The 15,835-nt window shown below is 44.3% G+C and overlaps 1 protein-coding gene across 2 annotated transcripts in view; it reads left to right on the forward strand.

Annotated features, from left to right (window-relative positions):
• Positions 1-7,325: 7,325 nt before the first annotated feature.
• Positions 7,326-15,835, forward strand: part of Flt3 (fms related receptor tyrosine kinase 3) — a 93,212-nt gene continuing 84,702 nt past the window's right edge. The window contains exon 1 of one of the 2 annotated variants that reach the window (XM_057764623.1): positions 7,326-7,410. In XM_057764623.1, the coding sequence (XP_057620606.1) occupies positions 7,398-7,410 (13 nt within the window). In that variant the 5' untranslated portion in view covers positions 7,326-7,397. Of the gene's footprint in view, positions 7,411-7,882; positions 7,964-15,835 lie in introns of those variants that run through there. The other variant, XM_057764622.1, reaches the window with a different exon arrangement.

A 15,835-nucleotide genomic window follows, 5' to 3' on the forward strand; every position in this document is an offset into this window, starting at 1 on the left:
TTTAATAAAATGCTGATTAACCAGTAGCCAGGCAGGAAGTATAGGTGAGACAACCAGAACTGGAGAATTCTGGGAAGAGGAAAGGCTGAGTCTGCAGTCATCACCCAGATGCAGAGGAAGCAAGATGAGAATGCCTCGCTTATAAAAGGTACCAAGCCATGTGTCTGACACAGACAAGAATTAAGGGTTAATGTAGGATGTAAGAGTTAATAAGAAGGCCGGGCGGTGGTGGCGCACGCCTTTAATCCCAGCACTTGGGAGGCAGAGGCAGGCGGATCTCTGTGAGTTCGAGACCAGCCTGGTCTACAGAGCTAGTTCCAGAAAAACCAAAAAAAAAAAAAAAAAAAAAAAAAAGAGTTAATAAGAAGCTAGGTGGTGGTGGCAATGCCTTTAATCCCAGCACTCGGGAGGCAAAGGCAGGCAGATCTCTGTGAGTTTGAGGCCAGCCTGGTCTACAAGAGCTAGTTCCAGGACAGGTTCCAAAGCTACAGAGAAACCGTGTCTCAAAAAACAAAAGAAAGAGTTAATAAGAAGCCTGAACTAATAGGCCAACCAATTTATGATTAATGTATACCTCTGTGTGTTTCTTTGGGATGGAACAGCTGCGGGATCAGGCAGGACAGAAACCTCTGTCAACAATGTGGATTTGGGAACTCTCTCTCTCTTTCTCTCTCTCACCTGTCTAGTTAGGGTTAACTAACTTTCATAGTTAGAGTTACTATTGCTGTGATGAAGCATGACCAAAAGCAACCTGGGGATGTAAGGGTTTATTCCACTCACAGTTTCATATAGCAGTTCATCATCAGGAGCAGTGAGGGCAGGAACCTAAAGGCAGGAGCTGATGCAGAGGCCATGGAGGGGTGCTGTTTACTGACTTGCTCATCATTGCTTGCTCAGCCTGCCTTTTATCTTTCTATTTTTCTTTTTCCTGAGACAGAGTTTCTCTTTAACATTGGAGCCTGTCCTGGAGCTCACTTTGTAGACCAGGCTGGCCTCAAACTCACAAAGATTCGCCTGCCTCTGCCTCTCGAGTACTGGAATTAAAAGTGTGTGCCACCACCACCTGGCCTGCTTTCTTATAGAACCCAGGACCACCAACCCAGGGATGGTACCACCCACAATGGACTGGGACCTCCACCATCAATCACTAATTAAGAAAGTGCCTTAAGGATCTTATAGAGACATTTTCTCAACCAAGGCTCCCTCCTTTCTTATGACTCTGTCTGTCTGTCTGTCTGTCTGTCTGTCTGTCTGTCTGTCTATCTATCTATCTATCTATCATTTATTTATTTATTTATTGAAACATGATCAAATGTAACCCAACCTGACCTCCAACTTGCTGTGTAACTGAGGATGGCCTTCAATTTCTGATCCCTTTTGCCTCTGCCTCCTAAATGCTGAGATAATAGGTAGGTACCACTACCTCTGGTTTTTGTGGTTCTGAACTCAAGCCCAACTTTACTAGTTGAGTTATATCCCCAGTCCCAAATGTTTTCTCCTATTCTGTGGCTTATTTTTTTTACTTTATTTTTAAAAATGTTTATTTGATGTACGTGATGTGTGTGGTACATATATGTAGTGCGTGTGTAGACGTGTGTGAGTGCATACTCCCATGCCTATGCTTGAAGGTCAAAGGATAATATCAGTTGTCCTGCTCTAACAATCTCCCTTTATTCCCTTGAGAAGGCCAATCACTGAGCCCAGATCTATGATGGTGGTCAGCAAGCCCCAGCAATCCTCCTGTCTCTATACCATATAGTAGTGAGGTTAGAAACACTCCTGCACATCACTGCCATGCCTGACTTTTTATATGGGTGCTGAGATTTGAACTCAGATCTTCAGGCTTGTTCACCAAGCACGCTTAACCTTCTTAGCTGCCTTCTCACTTCCCATCTTGTCTTTTGAGTCAGGATCTCTTATTGGCCTGGATCTTGCCCAGCCTGGCAGGCCAGGAGGACCCTGGGGAGTCTGTTGGTTTCAGCCTCCTCAGTGCTGGTATTACAAGTATTCAACACCATTCCTGGCTTTTTCCACATTGATTCTGGAGACTGAATTTAAAGTTTTCAACTTATGAGGCTGGAGAGACAACTCAGTTATTAAGAGCACTTACTGTATGGGGTGGTGGTAGCGTATTCCTTTCATCACAGCCCTTGGGAGGCAGAGGTAGGCAAATCTCTGTGAGTTCGAGGCCACCCTGGTCTACAAATTGAGTTCCAGAACACAGAAAAACCCTATCTTGGAAAAAAGAAACAAACACTATTCTTTTCATTATACCCTAGTTCAGGTCTCACAACTGCCTGTAACTGGTTTTCAAGAGAACCGGCGCCCTCTTCTGGCCTCTGAGGGTAGACCCTGACACAGATGGGAGCTGCTGCCTGAAGAGTGCTCTGGGTTCTGGGGGTGCTCCTGCTTGTGAGGTAAGCACTTTACTCACTGAGCCATCGCCCTAGCCACCCCACCCCCACCCCCGGTGTTTTTGTTCATTTGGGTTTTAGATGAGGTCTTATTACATAGTCCAGGCTAACTAATGTTCAGGGATGCCTCAGCCTCTTGGGGTTGTAGGTGCATGCCAACAAGCCTAGCTTCTGAAGTTTAGAAAATGCTGTCAGTGATTGTAACTGAATATGTACCAGCACTGGAAACACTTAGTACTGGTGTCATGAAATGTCTTCTCTTTCCGTCTCATTAAAGGCAAAAACAAAGTAAGCAAACAAACAAAGCATGGTTTTTTTAAGAAGTGCCCCTCTCCTCCCAAGAGAAGCTTGGCCTCTGTGAACTTGTCCTGGAATGGGCCCCAAGCTTTCTCTCTGATTCCATGTGACTAACCATTAATCACAGATACGTACCTCAGCAAGCATGCCTGAGCTCTATATAGAAGATGGGGTGAGTGAACTCACAACAGTTGCGAGATTTTCAGTTTGTGTTTTTTCTTTTACTTTTTCTTTTCTTCCTGATGATATAACCCAGGGCCTTATGAGAGCTAAGCTAGCAATCTACCACTGAGTTATAGCTCTAGCCCAGAAAGATTTTAGATGATAAAATCCATGGAGAGGCTGGAGAGATGGCTGTATAGATAGGTAATGGCCCTTGCCACCAAGCCTAATTACCTGAGTTTGATCCCCTAGATCTTAGTGGAACACAAAGACTCCTCAATGTTGTCTTAGAACCTCCATGGGTGGGCCATGGCCCACATTGCCTGCCACTTTAAAAATATATAATTAAAAAATAAATCCATTTATGCCAGCATGAATTAGTATGATAGGTGTAACCAAACTTTGTAATTATCTGAATAGCTTGTGTCTGATTCATGATTTGAGAAATCTATTATGTTTTAAGAGAATATGACATGTTAGACTTGTTTGTACGTTGAAATTTTGTTTTATTTGTTTGTTTGTTTATTTATTTATTTATTTATTTTGGTTTTTCGAGACAGGGTTTCTCCATAGCTTTGGAGCCTGTCCTAGAACCAGCTCTTGTTGACCAGACTGGCCATGAACTCACAGAGATCCACCTGCCTCTGTCTCCCGAGTCCTGGGATTAAAGACGTGCATCACCACTGCCTGGCTGAAGTTTTATCTTTTTAAAGATACATTTGTTGGGCTGGAGGAGATGGTTCAGTGGTAAAGAGCACTAGCTACTCTTCCCAAAGGACCTGAGTTCAATTCCCAGCACCCACATGACAGCTCATAACTGTAATTCCAGTTTCAGGGGCTTCTATACCCTCACACAGATATACATGCAGGCAAAGCACCAGAGCACATAAAAATAGATAAAATGTTTAAAAGATATACTTATTATTCATTTATTTTTGTGACTGTCTGTGTGTTTTTGTGAGTCTGTGTGCAATTGCTATTTAACCATTGAGTGGAATTTAATTATTAAATTTACAAAATCTCTCTTAGTCATACAAATACTACTTAAACACTGAAGAATTTTGGTTGGACTTTTTTAAGTGTTTGAAGCACTGAAAAAAATAAACTTACTGTATGACTTGTACTGTGGCAGTCTGAATAAGAATGGCCCCCATAAGTTCACATATTTCAATGCTTAGTCATCAGAGAGTGGCGTTATTTGAAGGAAAATTAGGAGGTGTGGCCTTGTTGGAGAAAGTATGTCGCTGGGGAGTAGACTCTGAGGTTTCAGAAGCCCATGCCACTCTACTAGGCCCAGTTCTTCCCTCTCTCCTCCCTTCCTCTCTTCTCTCTCTGCCTCTTCTCCCTTCCCCTCTTCTCTTTCTCTTGATCTGTGCATCAGGATGTAGCTCTCAGCTACTGCTCCAGCACCATGCTTGCAGCTACCTTCCTGCCATGATGATAATGGAATAAGCCTCTGAAACTGTAAGCCAGTCCCCAGTTAACTGCTTCCTTTTATAAGAGCTGTTTTGGGGGCTGGAGAGACGATTCAGTGGTTAAGAGCACTGTCTGTTCTTCCAGAGGACCTGGGTTCAATTCCCAGCAACCACATGGTGGCTCATAACCATCTATAGTAGGATCTGGTGCCCTCTTCTGGCATATAGATATAAATGCAGAGCACTCAGACATAAGATATAAATAAAAAAATTTTAAAAAGGAGTTGTTTTGTTCATGGTGTCTCTTCATAGCAACAGAACAGTGATTAAGACATATGTCTAGGAAAATTTGGTTAAGGTATTGAATGTTTAGAGGGACTTAAAATTCGGTATTATGAATGTAATAAGACAATTAATAACCAACATAGAGTGAGACTGTTAATGTTACAAAGCAAGCTATGCTAGACTTAGGAATAAAATGACAGTATGTATGCATTGAGGTCAAAATTTTAAAATACTGAGCACTTAAATTTGCAGCCACAAATGAATATTCAGACTATTATTAAGTTTAAATTTGTATTAAATGTATTTACTGAATATCATTTAAACTTATTGAGTAGTTATATTAAATATTATTAAAATAAGCAATGTAGTGATATTTCATTTGTATTTTACTAAATAAAGCTTGCCTGAAGTTCAGAGAGCAAAACAGTCACCCTGGTCAGGTTTACAGACCAGGCAGTGGTGCACACACCTTTAATCCCAGTAGTCACACTAGTTTGCCATAGAAACCAAGTGGTGGTGGTGCACGTCTTTAATCCCAGGACTAGAGAGGAATAGAAGATGGAGATGGAGGTGGGGGAGACAGCTCTCACACACAATCTCATTCTGAGACTCCTGGAGCCAGGGTTGCATTTTGGACTGAGGTAGAGGCCAGAGCCACTGATTGGCTGTTTTGCTTTTCTGACCTTCAGATTGAACCCCAATTTCTGTCTTTGGGTTTTTATTAACTGTGTTACATCTGGTGCCCAATGCCATTTTTTTTTTTTTGGTAAAACAAATATTATCATGACAGTAAGTACCAGATTATAGAAAAGTAGGTGATGCAGAGGGCCAGGCAGCCTCGGCCTTCCACAGGGTATGAAGTCACCTCCCACTTGGCTTCTTAATCTTGCTTCTGAGTCTTTGCTTTAGAGGGCTGGGAAGTGGCGTTTCTGGTTGGACTCCCCCTTTACTTTCATTGGCCAGGAAACAAACTTGTTCTTTTGGTGTTGGGCTCTGGTCTTGTCTTGGGCTTTGCAACAGCCAATGGAAAACGGTCTCCTTTTGGAGGTCATCCTCTGATGGGAGGGGCCAACAGTGTGGCTAAGTCTGAAGCAGGGACTTGAAGGAAGCCAGTGGAATTTCAATGGATTCAGTCTCTCCCAGCTCAGAGCTTGAACTCAGGTTTCTGTTTTTTGTGTGTTTGTTTGTTTTTGTTTTGTTTTTTTGAGACAAGGTTTCTCTGTAGCTTTGGAGCTGTCCTGGAACTAGCTCTTATAGACCAAACTGTACCTGAACTCACAGAGATCGCCTGTCTCTGAATGCTGGGGTTAAAGGCATCTATCTGTCACCACCTGGCTGAACTCAGGTTTCTGATAGGGAATCCATCTCTAACTCACTCATGGGGCCACAAGTTAGAGGCATCTTGCCGGATTTTGGTGCACTGCCTTCAACATACATATGTGTTATTTCTAAATTCAGAAGGGGGTCATATTATCTGGTTTATGCCCATTCCATAAAACTTTAAATTTTCTTAAATGTGTTTTTTTGTTTGTTTGTTTGTTTTCTCAAGGTTTTCAAGATAGAGTTCCTGGCTATCCTGGAACTCCCTCTGTAGACGAGGCTGGCCTCAAACTCACAGAGATCTACCTGCCTTTGCCTTCCAGTTGCTGGATTAAAGGTGTGCACCACCACGGTCTGGCTTTTTTTTTTTTTTTGACAAAGCCTTGCTGTGTAACCCAGGCTTACCCAGAACTAACCTTGTATCCCAGGTTCCTTCTCATGACCAGCCTGTCTGTTCCTTTACATACATACATTAAACTGACTGTTCGCTCTCTCCCTCTACCTGACTCTGTGTTAGGGTCTTGCACATATTAGGTGAATCACTGTACTGCCGAGCCACACGGCCACACCCCATCTTAACCATCCTTAAGTGTGCTGCTTGGGGTGTTAAGTATATTCCTTTCATCCTAGAAACCCAAACCTGTCTGCTGTTCCACCACCCCCTAGTCACTGGCTGCTTTCTACTTTCTGTCTCTGCAAATTTTACTTAGCACAAAGTCCTCAAGATTCCCATGTTGTAGCATATATAGCAGAACTGTCCTCTTTATCAAAGATGAAATGCATTTTTATATATGCACATTTTCTCTATCCGAACACCTATCAGTGGACAGCCTCACTTCTGGAACGCTGCTGTGGACAGGGATGTAAAAATATTTCTGCATGCTCCTGCTGCAGTTCCTGAAGTGAAGTCGATGGGTCAGTCATATGACCTTAAAAAACCTCAAGCACCAAGCCCATGTCATTATCCACAGTGGTTGCATTACGGAAGTCACTTTGAAGTTTCCCCTAAAGGGAAAAATGATAGTGCTGTGGACTGCATCGGAGGAGAAACAGTGATGACCGAGGTTGTACGTTCACAATGGTCATGCCTGAAGAGAAAACTATGAAACGAATGAAGAGCACAGAGCTGCTATGATGGAGAGACATTACCGACAATTTGATCCACATCTGTCACTCTGGGGAGTGATCTAGGATGCAGAGGACAAATGGTTCAGGAAGGCTCCTTAATGGAAGAGCCAGGGCTGCTATTCTGAGCTTTCAATATTCAGCTCGATGGATGGAAAATAATTGTCACCTCGAAACACAGTGAAACTAAAAGCCAGAAGTAGAAGAGGACAATACAAAATATCCTTTGAGATGCACAGTCTAATTTGTTTGAACGTCTGTTTAACCTCCCCAGTTTATTCAGCTGACATTGAAACCGAGCCTGCTTTTCTGGATAGGAGGTAGTTGGGAGTCGTGGTTATCCTAAGAGATAAGAGGAGACAAAGAAAATCAGTTCACAATGAAGCTACCAGGTGAGGAATAAAACCCGCGGAGTGGCCAGTGTGTGGCACCGATTTAGGCACCCTGCATGGAGCATCAAAGATGCCTGCGCGCAAAAGAGGGAGGTCTGTGGGTCACCGCTCTTCTCTCGCTCCGGAATCTAAAGCAGAGGTCCGGGGACTCCCGGGACCTCGATACGGTCCGAGCCACCGAGTCCGAGCAACTTCCCCAGCGGGACCACACCCAGTCTCCCCCACCGAAGTCGGGGCGCCCAGGGCTCCAGGAGCGCAGGTTGCGGACCACGGCAGGCACGTGGGCTCGGCCGCAGTGCTGCGCCAGTTCGGCTCTCCTGGCAGCCCCGGGACTCGCGCGCTGCCCCGGCCTCTGGGGAGAGGTTCCTCCCCCTCTGCTCTGCACCAGTCCGAGGGAATCTGCGGTCGGTGACGCGCATCCTTCGGCGAGCCACCTGCCGCCCGGGGCGCGTCGCTGGGGCCGCATCACAGGCTGGGCCGGCGGCTTGGGTACCACGCGCTCCGGAGGCCATGCGGGCGTTGGTGCGGCGCAGCAGCCGACTGCCGCTGCTCGGTAAGGCCCCTGGTCCCCTCCCCGCCCCGGCCGAGCGCGCAAACCTCATCCCCCTCGCTCCCCTTGCCGCCGCGTCCCTCCCCTCGTTCGCGCCTCCCGCTTGAGCGGTGAACTTGACTGCGGCTCGCCCACCCCCGCCCTCGCCCTCCTCCGCAGCGCTCCTCCGCAGTCCTCAGGCCGTCGCGCCTAGGCTTGGGCCAGGTTGCGCTCGGTCATACCCGGAGAGTCTGCAACAGCGCAGGTGGCTCGGGAGCCCCCTGACCCGTCCCCTGACTACTGTAGATTCTGGAGGAGTGGGGTTCTCACCTGTTTTAGGCATGGGTTGACCGAGTAAACTCTAATGGGAAAAAACCGGCATCTTCTGCTAGAACGGTCATCCCCGCTGACGACCCCCACCTGTGCCAATTTTCGGACCAACTAGATCAATGGCTAGTTACTTTGTAAATTCTATACTGGCTGTCCTTCCCCCTCTCCATTCTATCCTTACCCTAGAATTAAACCCTACTGAGATTTTCAAGGACTCCTAGGACTGCCCTTCCAAATTACCTGCGTGGGTTATAGTTGTCATTGAAAACGTTAATGATAAGGGAAAGGTCCCCTTCTGACCCAGTTCAGAACGGTTCGCGTCATCTTTCTATTTGGGAAGATGAGGGGGTTGGATTGAATTTAAGTTGGAGACAGAGTTCTGAGAATCTGGGGATGATCGGGCCCTGCCCTAGTTTTGCAGCCTTACAAGGCACTCATGGTCTGGCCTTGGCGCCCTCATCTACCCCGTAACCTACTTCCCCTTCAGCCCCGACATTTAGGATTCTGGCTTGAACAGTCGGTGACAAATAGAGAAGATATTTGCAACATAATGAGTAGAAATTATTTCCAGTCATTTTTTAAAAATAAGAATTATAAAGTTAAAAATGTAGAAAATAAAGAAAAGGGGTGGGAAAACACATGTTTTACCTTTCTTAAACTGGTTTGTAAATAGGTATATTTCAAATACATAGTATAGTATGCTTTTCTTTTCAGGTTCTATTAATACAAAAGACTTTGATTGTGTACGATTGGTGTCTTTTCCATAGCAGAAAAGGGCTAAAGGGGTCTAGGGAAATAACTTGGTATAAACGCAGTACTTGCCACCACGCTCAAACCGCATTGAACTCCTTAGGAAATGTCTATATCCCTCCCAGGTTCAAAGTTCAACAACACACAGACAGCAAACAAGCACAATCTTACAAGTCCTTTCATCCGTTGTCATATATCTGTATCTCTTCATAACCACAGGAGGGGAGTCAAAACACAGGGCGACTCAGGTCCAAAGTTACCACCACTCTGATTTCTCAAACTCTATATTACTTTCGCCCGTTTTTGAAATTCACCAAAAGCAAATCGTTGTTGTAACCCCGCTTCACTCCTTTCTCTCTTCAGTGTTGGGGATCAAACTCAGGGCTTTATTTTTATGTGTGGACTAGTGTTTGCCTGCGTGTGTATGTGCACCACATGTGTGCCGGTGAAGGTTCGGAAAAGGTGGTCAGCTACCCTTGAAATGGATTTGGAGATGGTTGTGAGCCACCATGTGGGTGCTAGAAACCAAACCCAGGCCTTCCGCAGTAACAGCAAGTGCTCCTAACTGCTAAGCTGTCTCTCTAGCCCCAGTGTCCAGCTGCTCTGCCTCAACATAGTGCTTGTGACAGAAGACTTTGTTCCCTATAGGATAGTTCTTGCAAACAGCATTGGCTGCCATTCCTTGATGTGATACACTTTACCATGTGTGTATCCATTCTCTGATTGATCCTTCAAGCTCTTCCTGGACTAAGGATGTTATCTCCGTAGTAGAGTACTTGCTTAGTACATGTGAACCTCCTGGGTTCAATTCTCAGAACCCCTTTTTAAGAAGTCGCTTCTGTTTTTGTTGTAATTACAAATATTACCGCTGTGATCATCTATGATCATCTGGGTTTTTTTGGTGCACCTGCTGACTCCCATTTCTTTCTTTCTTTCTTTCTTTCTTTCTTTCTTTCTTTCTTTCTTTTTTTTTTTTTTTTTTTTTTTTGATTTTTTGAGACAGGGTTTCTCCGTAGCTTTTGGTTCCTGTCCTGGAACTAGCTCTTGTAGACCAGGCTGGCCTCGAACTCACAGAGATCCGCCTGCCTCTGCCTCCCGAGTGCTGGGATTAAAGGCGTGCACCACCACCGCCCGGCCAGACTCCCATTTCTTGTAGGATTTTTCCCAGAGGGAGGGCATGTATGCCATTTGGGTACATACTACAAAGGAGTTTTCCAAAGTACTTGTACCAATTCACAGCCCTACTAGAAGCATGGAAGTAGAGCCCCCACACCTTTGTGATGCTCGTTCGTAAGTGTTTTCTTCTTGGGTAAAGTAAAGAGCTTAAAAGTAGGGATTTTCAGCCGAGCATGGTGGGACAGACCTTTAATGCCAGTACTTGGGAGGCAGCAGCGGGCAGAACTCTGTCTCAAAAAACTGGGGGGAAAATATTAAAGACTTTAAAATACTCAAGAGTTAAATTTCTTGCATTACAAGGAGAGATTTTGGTTGCCTTTGTAAGCACCATGTTTCATGGATAATGATGATATTTCTAAGAGGCTCTGGAAGAGTGCGAAGCTGCAATTGGATTTTTCTTTGGGCTGCCAGCTCACAAATAACGACACAGACTTCTTTTAATTATGGAAGCTTGGCCTATAGCTTAGGCTTGTTCCTAACCAGCTCTTAAAAATTAACCCCTCATACTACTCTACGTTCTATCACCTGGTGTTCCCTCCCTTCCATCATGTAGCCCTGCATACCAAGATTCCTCCTCCCCTTCCTTTCTCTACAGAAGATCCCACATATATCTCCTGCCTAGCTATTGGCCCACTCAACTTTTTATTACACCAATCAAAGCAAAACACCTTTACACAGTGTCCAAATATCCCATAGCAGGAAGGAGCTCTCTGTGGCTTTATCTACACTGGGCACTGATGCTGTAAAGAGAGGAGTCCAATATTATAATAACTGAGATACTGTCTCTTTCATTGTCAGAGAGTTCATATTCAGAGCCTTTAATTGCAAATTCTCACCACTGTTTTTTTGTCCTTGCTTGCCCTAGTTACTTTTCCATTGTTGTAAAGAGACACCATGGCCAAGGCAACTTATTAAAGAAAGAGTTTATTGGGGGCTTGCTTATAGTTTCAGAGGGCGAGTCCATGATCATTATGGCATGGGGAGGGAGTGCATGGAAGCAGGCTGGCATGGTGTTGGGGCAGTAACTGAGAGCTACATCTAGATCCACAAACACAAGGCAGAGAGCTAACTGGGAATGGTTTGGACTTTTCAATTTTGATTTGTTTGCTTGTTTTGTGTTTTGTTTTATTTTGATTTTGAGACAGGGTTTCTCTGTGTAACCCTGCCTGTCTTGCGACTCACTCTGTAGACCAGACTGGCCTCAAACTCACAGCTATCTGCCTGCCTCTGCCTGGGATTGCTGGGATTAAAGACATGCACCACCACTGCCTACTAGGGCTTTTGAAACACCAAAGTCCATCCCTAGTGACACACCTCCTCTAACAAGGCCACACCTCCTAATCCTTCCCAAATAGCTCCACCAACTGTGACATACGCAAATACATGAGTCTATGGGGCCATTCTCATTCAAACCAGCAAGTACCACTCTCTGGCCCCCATAGGTTTATAGCCCTATCATAATGTAAAATGGATTCGATCCAACTTCAGAAGTCCCGATAGTCTATCACAATGCAACACAGTTTAAAACTTCAAAGTCTCTTTCTGAGACTCAAGGCTTAACTGTAACCCCTTATAAAATCAAAAGCAAAAAGCAAACTGCGTACTTCCAGTATACAATGCTTTAGAATATACATTTACCATTCCAAAAGTGAAGAATGGAAGCATAGTGAGAAACTACTGAATCAAAGCAAGACCAAAATTCAACAAGGCAATCTCCAAATCTACACTCTATGTTTGATATCAAAGGGTTTAGATGGCTCTTCCTTGGTGACTGCAGCGCCCTTCTCTTCCTTGGGCTGGTTCCACTCCTGGTCTACAGTTCCCCTTGGCAGGTATCCCATAGCGTTGGCATCCCCAACATCCTGGGGTCTTCAGCACAACCCGGGCTTCACTTACACAGCTCTTTGCATGGGCCTCTGTTGGTCTCCACACAGGGGCTTCCCTGACATATGCCGTTCTTGGAGGATCTCCTTAACTGCAGAGGAAGAGCCTACCATTTCTTGACTCCTGTGTTCTTACAACTCTCCTGCCAGAACCTCATGGCTGAGGCTGGCAAATTCTGCTGCCTTCGCCAGTGGGAATTACATTTGCATGAGCTTTGATTTCTTTTATTCCTTTGTTGAACAAACTTTCTTGCTTTTAGAAGATTCCTTAGGCCTCTCCTCTTTGCAAGTTGGAGGCTTAACTAAGTGCGTTCTTGCCCTGAGGGCACCACTCCCTTTATTCAATTTCGCATTAAGACTTTCTTTAGACCTCTTATCTTTTTGAACACAAGACTTGGCTTCCACATTAAATTTTCTGGTGCTTTTTCTCCTCCAATTGTACATTTTCTTTTTTTAAAAAAAATATTTATTTATTTATGTATGTATGTATACAACATTTTGTCTACATGTATCTCAGCAGGCCAGAAGAGGGCACCAGACCTTATTACAGATGGTTGTGAGCCACCATGTGGTTGCTAGGAATTGAACTCAGGACCTTTGGAAGAGCAGGCAATGCTCTTAACCGCTGAGCCATCCCTCCAGCCCCAACCGTACATTTTCTACTTCATTTTGTTCTGCTTGCTCATTTTTGTTGTAGATCCACATAGCAGTGACCAATAATAACCACATGACACAGTCAACATTAGACTGTCCTGAAATATCCTCTGTCAAAGTAGTCCCCAGGCAGAGTCTTAGGACAAGGGCAAAAAGAAGCCACATTCTTTGCCAAAATATCACCAGAATGATATCAAGCCCAGTTGCTTGTATTTTTCACCTCTTAAACTTCCTGAGCTGGGCCTCCCTATCCTACATTGCGGTCTAGTCTATAGTAGACACTGCTCCCTAGTTAGCACTGTTGTCTGCCAAGTGCCTAGTAGAACGGCCCATTAAGCTCTCTTTCCAGTGCTCAAAGTCTTCCACCACCCCACTCCTGGTCCAAACTTCCATCTTAGTTATTTTTCTTTGTCTTAATTACTTACGCCATGACCAAATCAACTTATAGGAAAAATATTTTAATGGAGCTTACAGTTTCAGAGGGTTAGAGTCCATGGCCATCGTGGTGGGGAACATGGCAGTAGGCAGGCAGGTGTGGCACTGGAGCAGTAACTGAGTGCCCACTTCTTGATCTACAAGCAGAGACAGAACTACCTGGGAATGGTGTGGGGTTTTGAAACCTTAGCCCATCTCCAGTGGCATGACTGCTCCAAAGCCATACCTTCTAATCCTTATCAAACAGTTCAACCCACTGGGGACCAAGAATTCAAATATATGAACCTATGGGGCAGTCTCATTCAAACCACCATATTTACTTTATTCTCAACCTTGAGAATCGGAGAAAGAGTGGGTCAGAAAGAGGTTGGGGGCAAAGAGGCTATGCAAAAACTGGTGAGGTCTAGAGGATATAACAGACCCCTGATGGCCCTGGCTTTACTTTCCATTCTTGCCTCATCTGAGTTTAGCTTAGCTATTAGTCTCTTCATAGGAACTTCATATTTGCCTGTAGGAAATTATCTGAGGGTTAATGGGGGAGCTCATGCCTGCTATTAAAGAATGATCTACATTTTATAAATAAAATGGCACTTGCAGTAACTCTTAGTTATCAGTTGAGATGTTTCCAATGCTTTTGCAACTGCCTGGTGTCAAACTGTAAGTACTAAGGTAAGGAGGTACTAAAGATAAAGAGTGGTCAGAGAGATAGCTCAGTGGTTACGCATGCACATTGCTCTTGCAGAGAACCAGAGTTCAGTTCCCAATGCCCATGTCAGGTAGCTCACAACCAGTTGTGATCCAGCTGCAGGGGATCTGATGCCTCTGGGCCTATGTGGATGCCAGCACTTAGCATACACATACCAATGTGTATGCAAGTGCGTGCACACACATACAAACACATGCATGTGTACGCGCGCACATGCACATGAACACACAATACATCTTTTATTAAAAAAAAGTAGGAAGTTTACATATTTTCCCAGGAAGACTTCAGATAAGAAAAATTAACACAAGTGTGAATGAGGGGAATATTTTTTAATTTAACACATGTTATTGAATACTTATTTCTGTACCAAATTTGTACATTTTTGGATAATGTATACAAAAAGGAAAGAGATGGTGGTGTCATAACTTATACATGAATAGCCAGTTTTATTCTCTATAACAAATCCATAGTCTTTGCCCTTCTCAGGAAAAGCATCTACTTTTTTAAACGAAAAGTTCATTTATTCTGTGTGTGCATGTCACAGTTGTTATACAGAACAGACCATTACAACAGTGAGTATGTGGAGGTCAGAAGGAGCTGGTTCTCTCCTTTCACTATTGTGGGTCCCAGGGATTGAACTTAGGTCGTCTGTTATGACTACATGTGCTTTGATTCACTAAGCCATCATTTTGACTCAGGGAAAGCATTTTGACATGAAGCTTCCTTTATTTATTTTTAAAATTTATTTATTTATTTTTGTATTCATGGGTGTTTTGCCTACCTGTATGTATATGTACCATGTGTGTGCAGTGCACAAAGAGGCCAGAAGAGGGAGTCAAATCCCCTAGGATTGGAGTAGCAGATGGTTCTGAGAGCTACCTTGTGGGTGCTGGAAGTTAAACTCCAGTACACTGTGAGAGCAGCCAGTGCTCTTAACTGCTGGGTCATCTCTCCAGCCCCATGAAGTCCCTTTTAGTGCTTAGGGGACAATGAGGAAAGAGGTAAAGTAACACTGACATATTGCTGGTCACTAAATATATATAGGATAAAAACAGCATGGGTTTGGGACCTCAGAACCTTTTTAAAAGCTGAGTTCGATGTGTAGTCCCAGCACTCTCACAGGGAGAGGGGGAGACCGGAGAGTCCCTGACAAGTCGTGAACCAGCTGGCCTACCTTATGCAACAGCAAATAACAGCAAAGAAGCCTTACCTCAGATAAGGTGGGAGGTGAAGACATCTGGAGTTGTCCTCTGAGCTCCAGAGGTCCACACCGGCCTACACACACCTGCACTCATGTGTGTGAACCATACATGTACACATGAGGTTAAAAAAAAACACTGAAAAATACAGCTTACTTAAATTAAGTTTCAACTAGATAGGAAGAGGAATTCCAAGGGCGCTACCTCGTGAAACTACTCAAATATAGACAGATTGTTTCATATGCCCATGGAAGTAGCAATGCTCTTACACTGAGGTAAAATGAATGATCTGTCACAAAGTCAAATATGATCTTTTTTGTTTGTTTGTTTTCAAGGGTTTCTTTGTGTAGCCCTGGCTACCCGGGAACTAGTTTTGTAGATCATGCTGGCTTCAAATTCATAGAGATCTGCTACCTCTGCCTCCCAGGTGCTAGAATTAGAGACATCTAACCAAATATGGTCTTTGCATTTGGGGAAAAAAGAATTTGGGTTTGGAAGTGTGTGTGTGTGTGTGTGTGTGTGTGTGTGTGTGTGTGTATGAGATAGTCTTAGGTTGCCCAGGCTGACCTCCAACTTAATATATAACCAAGGATGCCTTTAACTCTTGATCCTCCTGCCTCAGTCTTCTAAGTGCAAGGACTAGAAGGACACATTCTGAAGCAGGATTTGGGGGTTATTTTGAATTTTCCAGATGGTTGTTCCACTATGTTAGCTAGGCTGGTCTTCAGTTCCTATAGCTCATGCCATGGTACCTAGCAAGAAG

This window comes from Chionomys nivalis, chromosome 3, assembly GCF_950005125.1.
Source record: "Chionomys nivalis chromosome 3, mChiNiv1.1, whole genome shotgun sequence".
In the NCBI taxonomy this organism is placed as follows: domain Eukaryota; kingdom Metazoa; phylum Chordata; class Mammalia; order Rodentia; family Cricetidae; genus Chionomys; species Chionomys nivalis.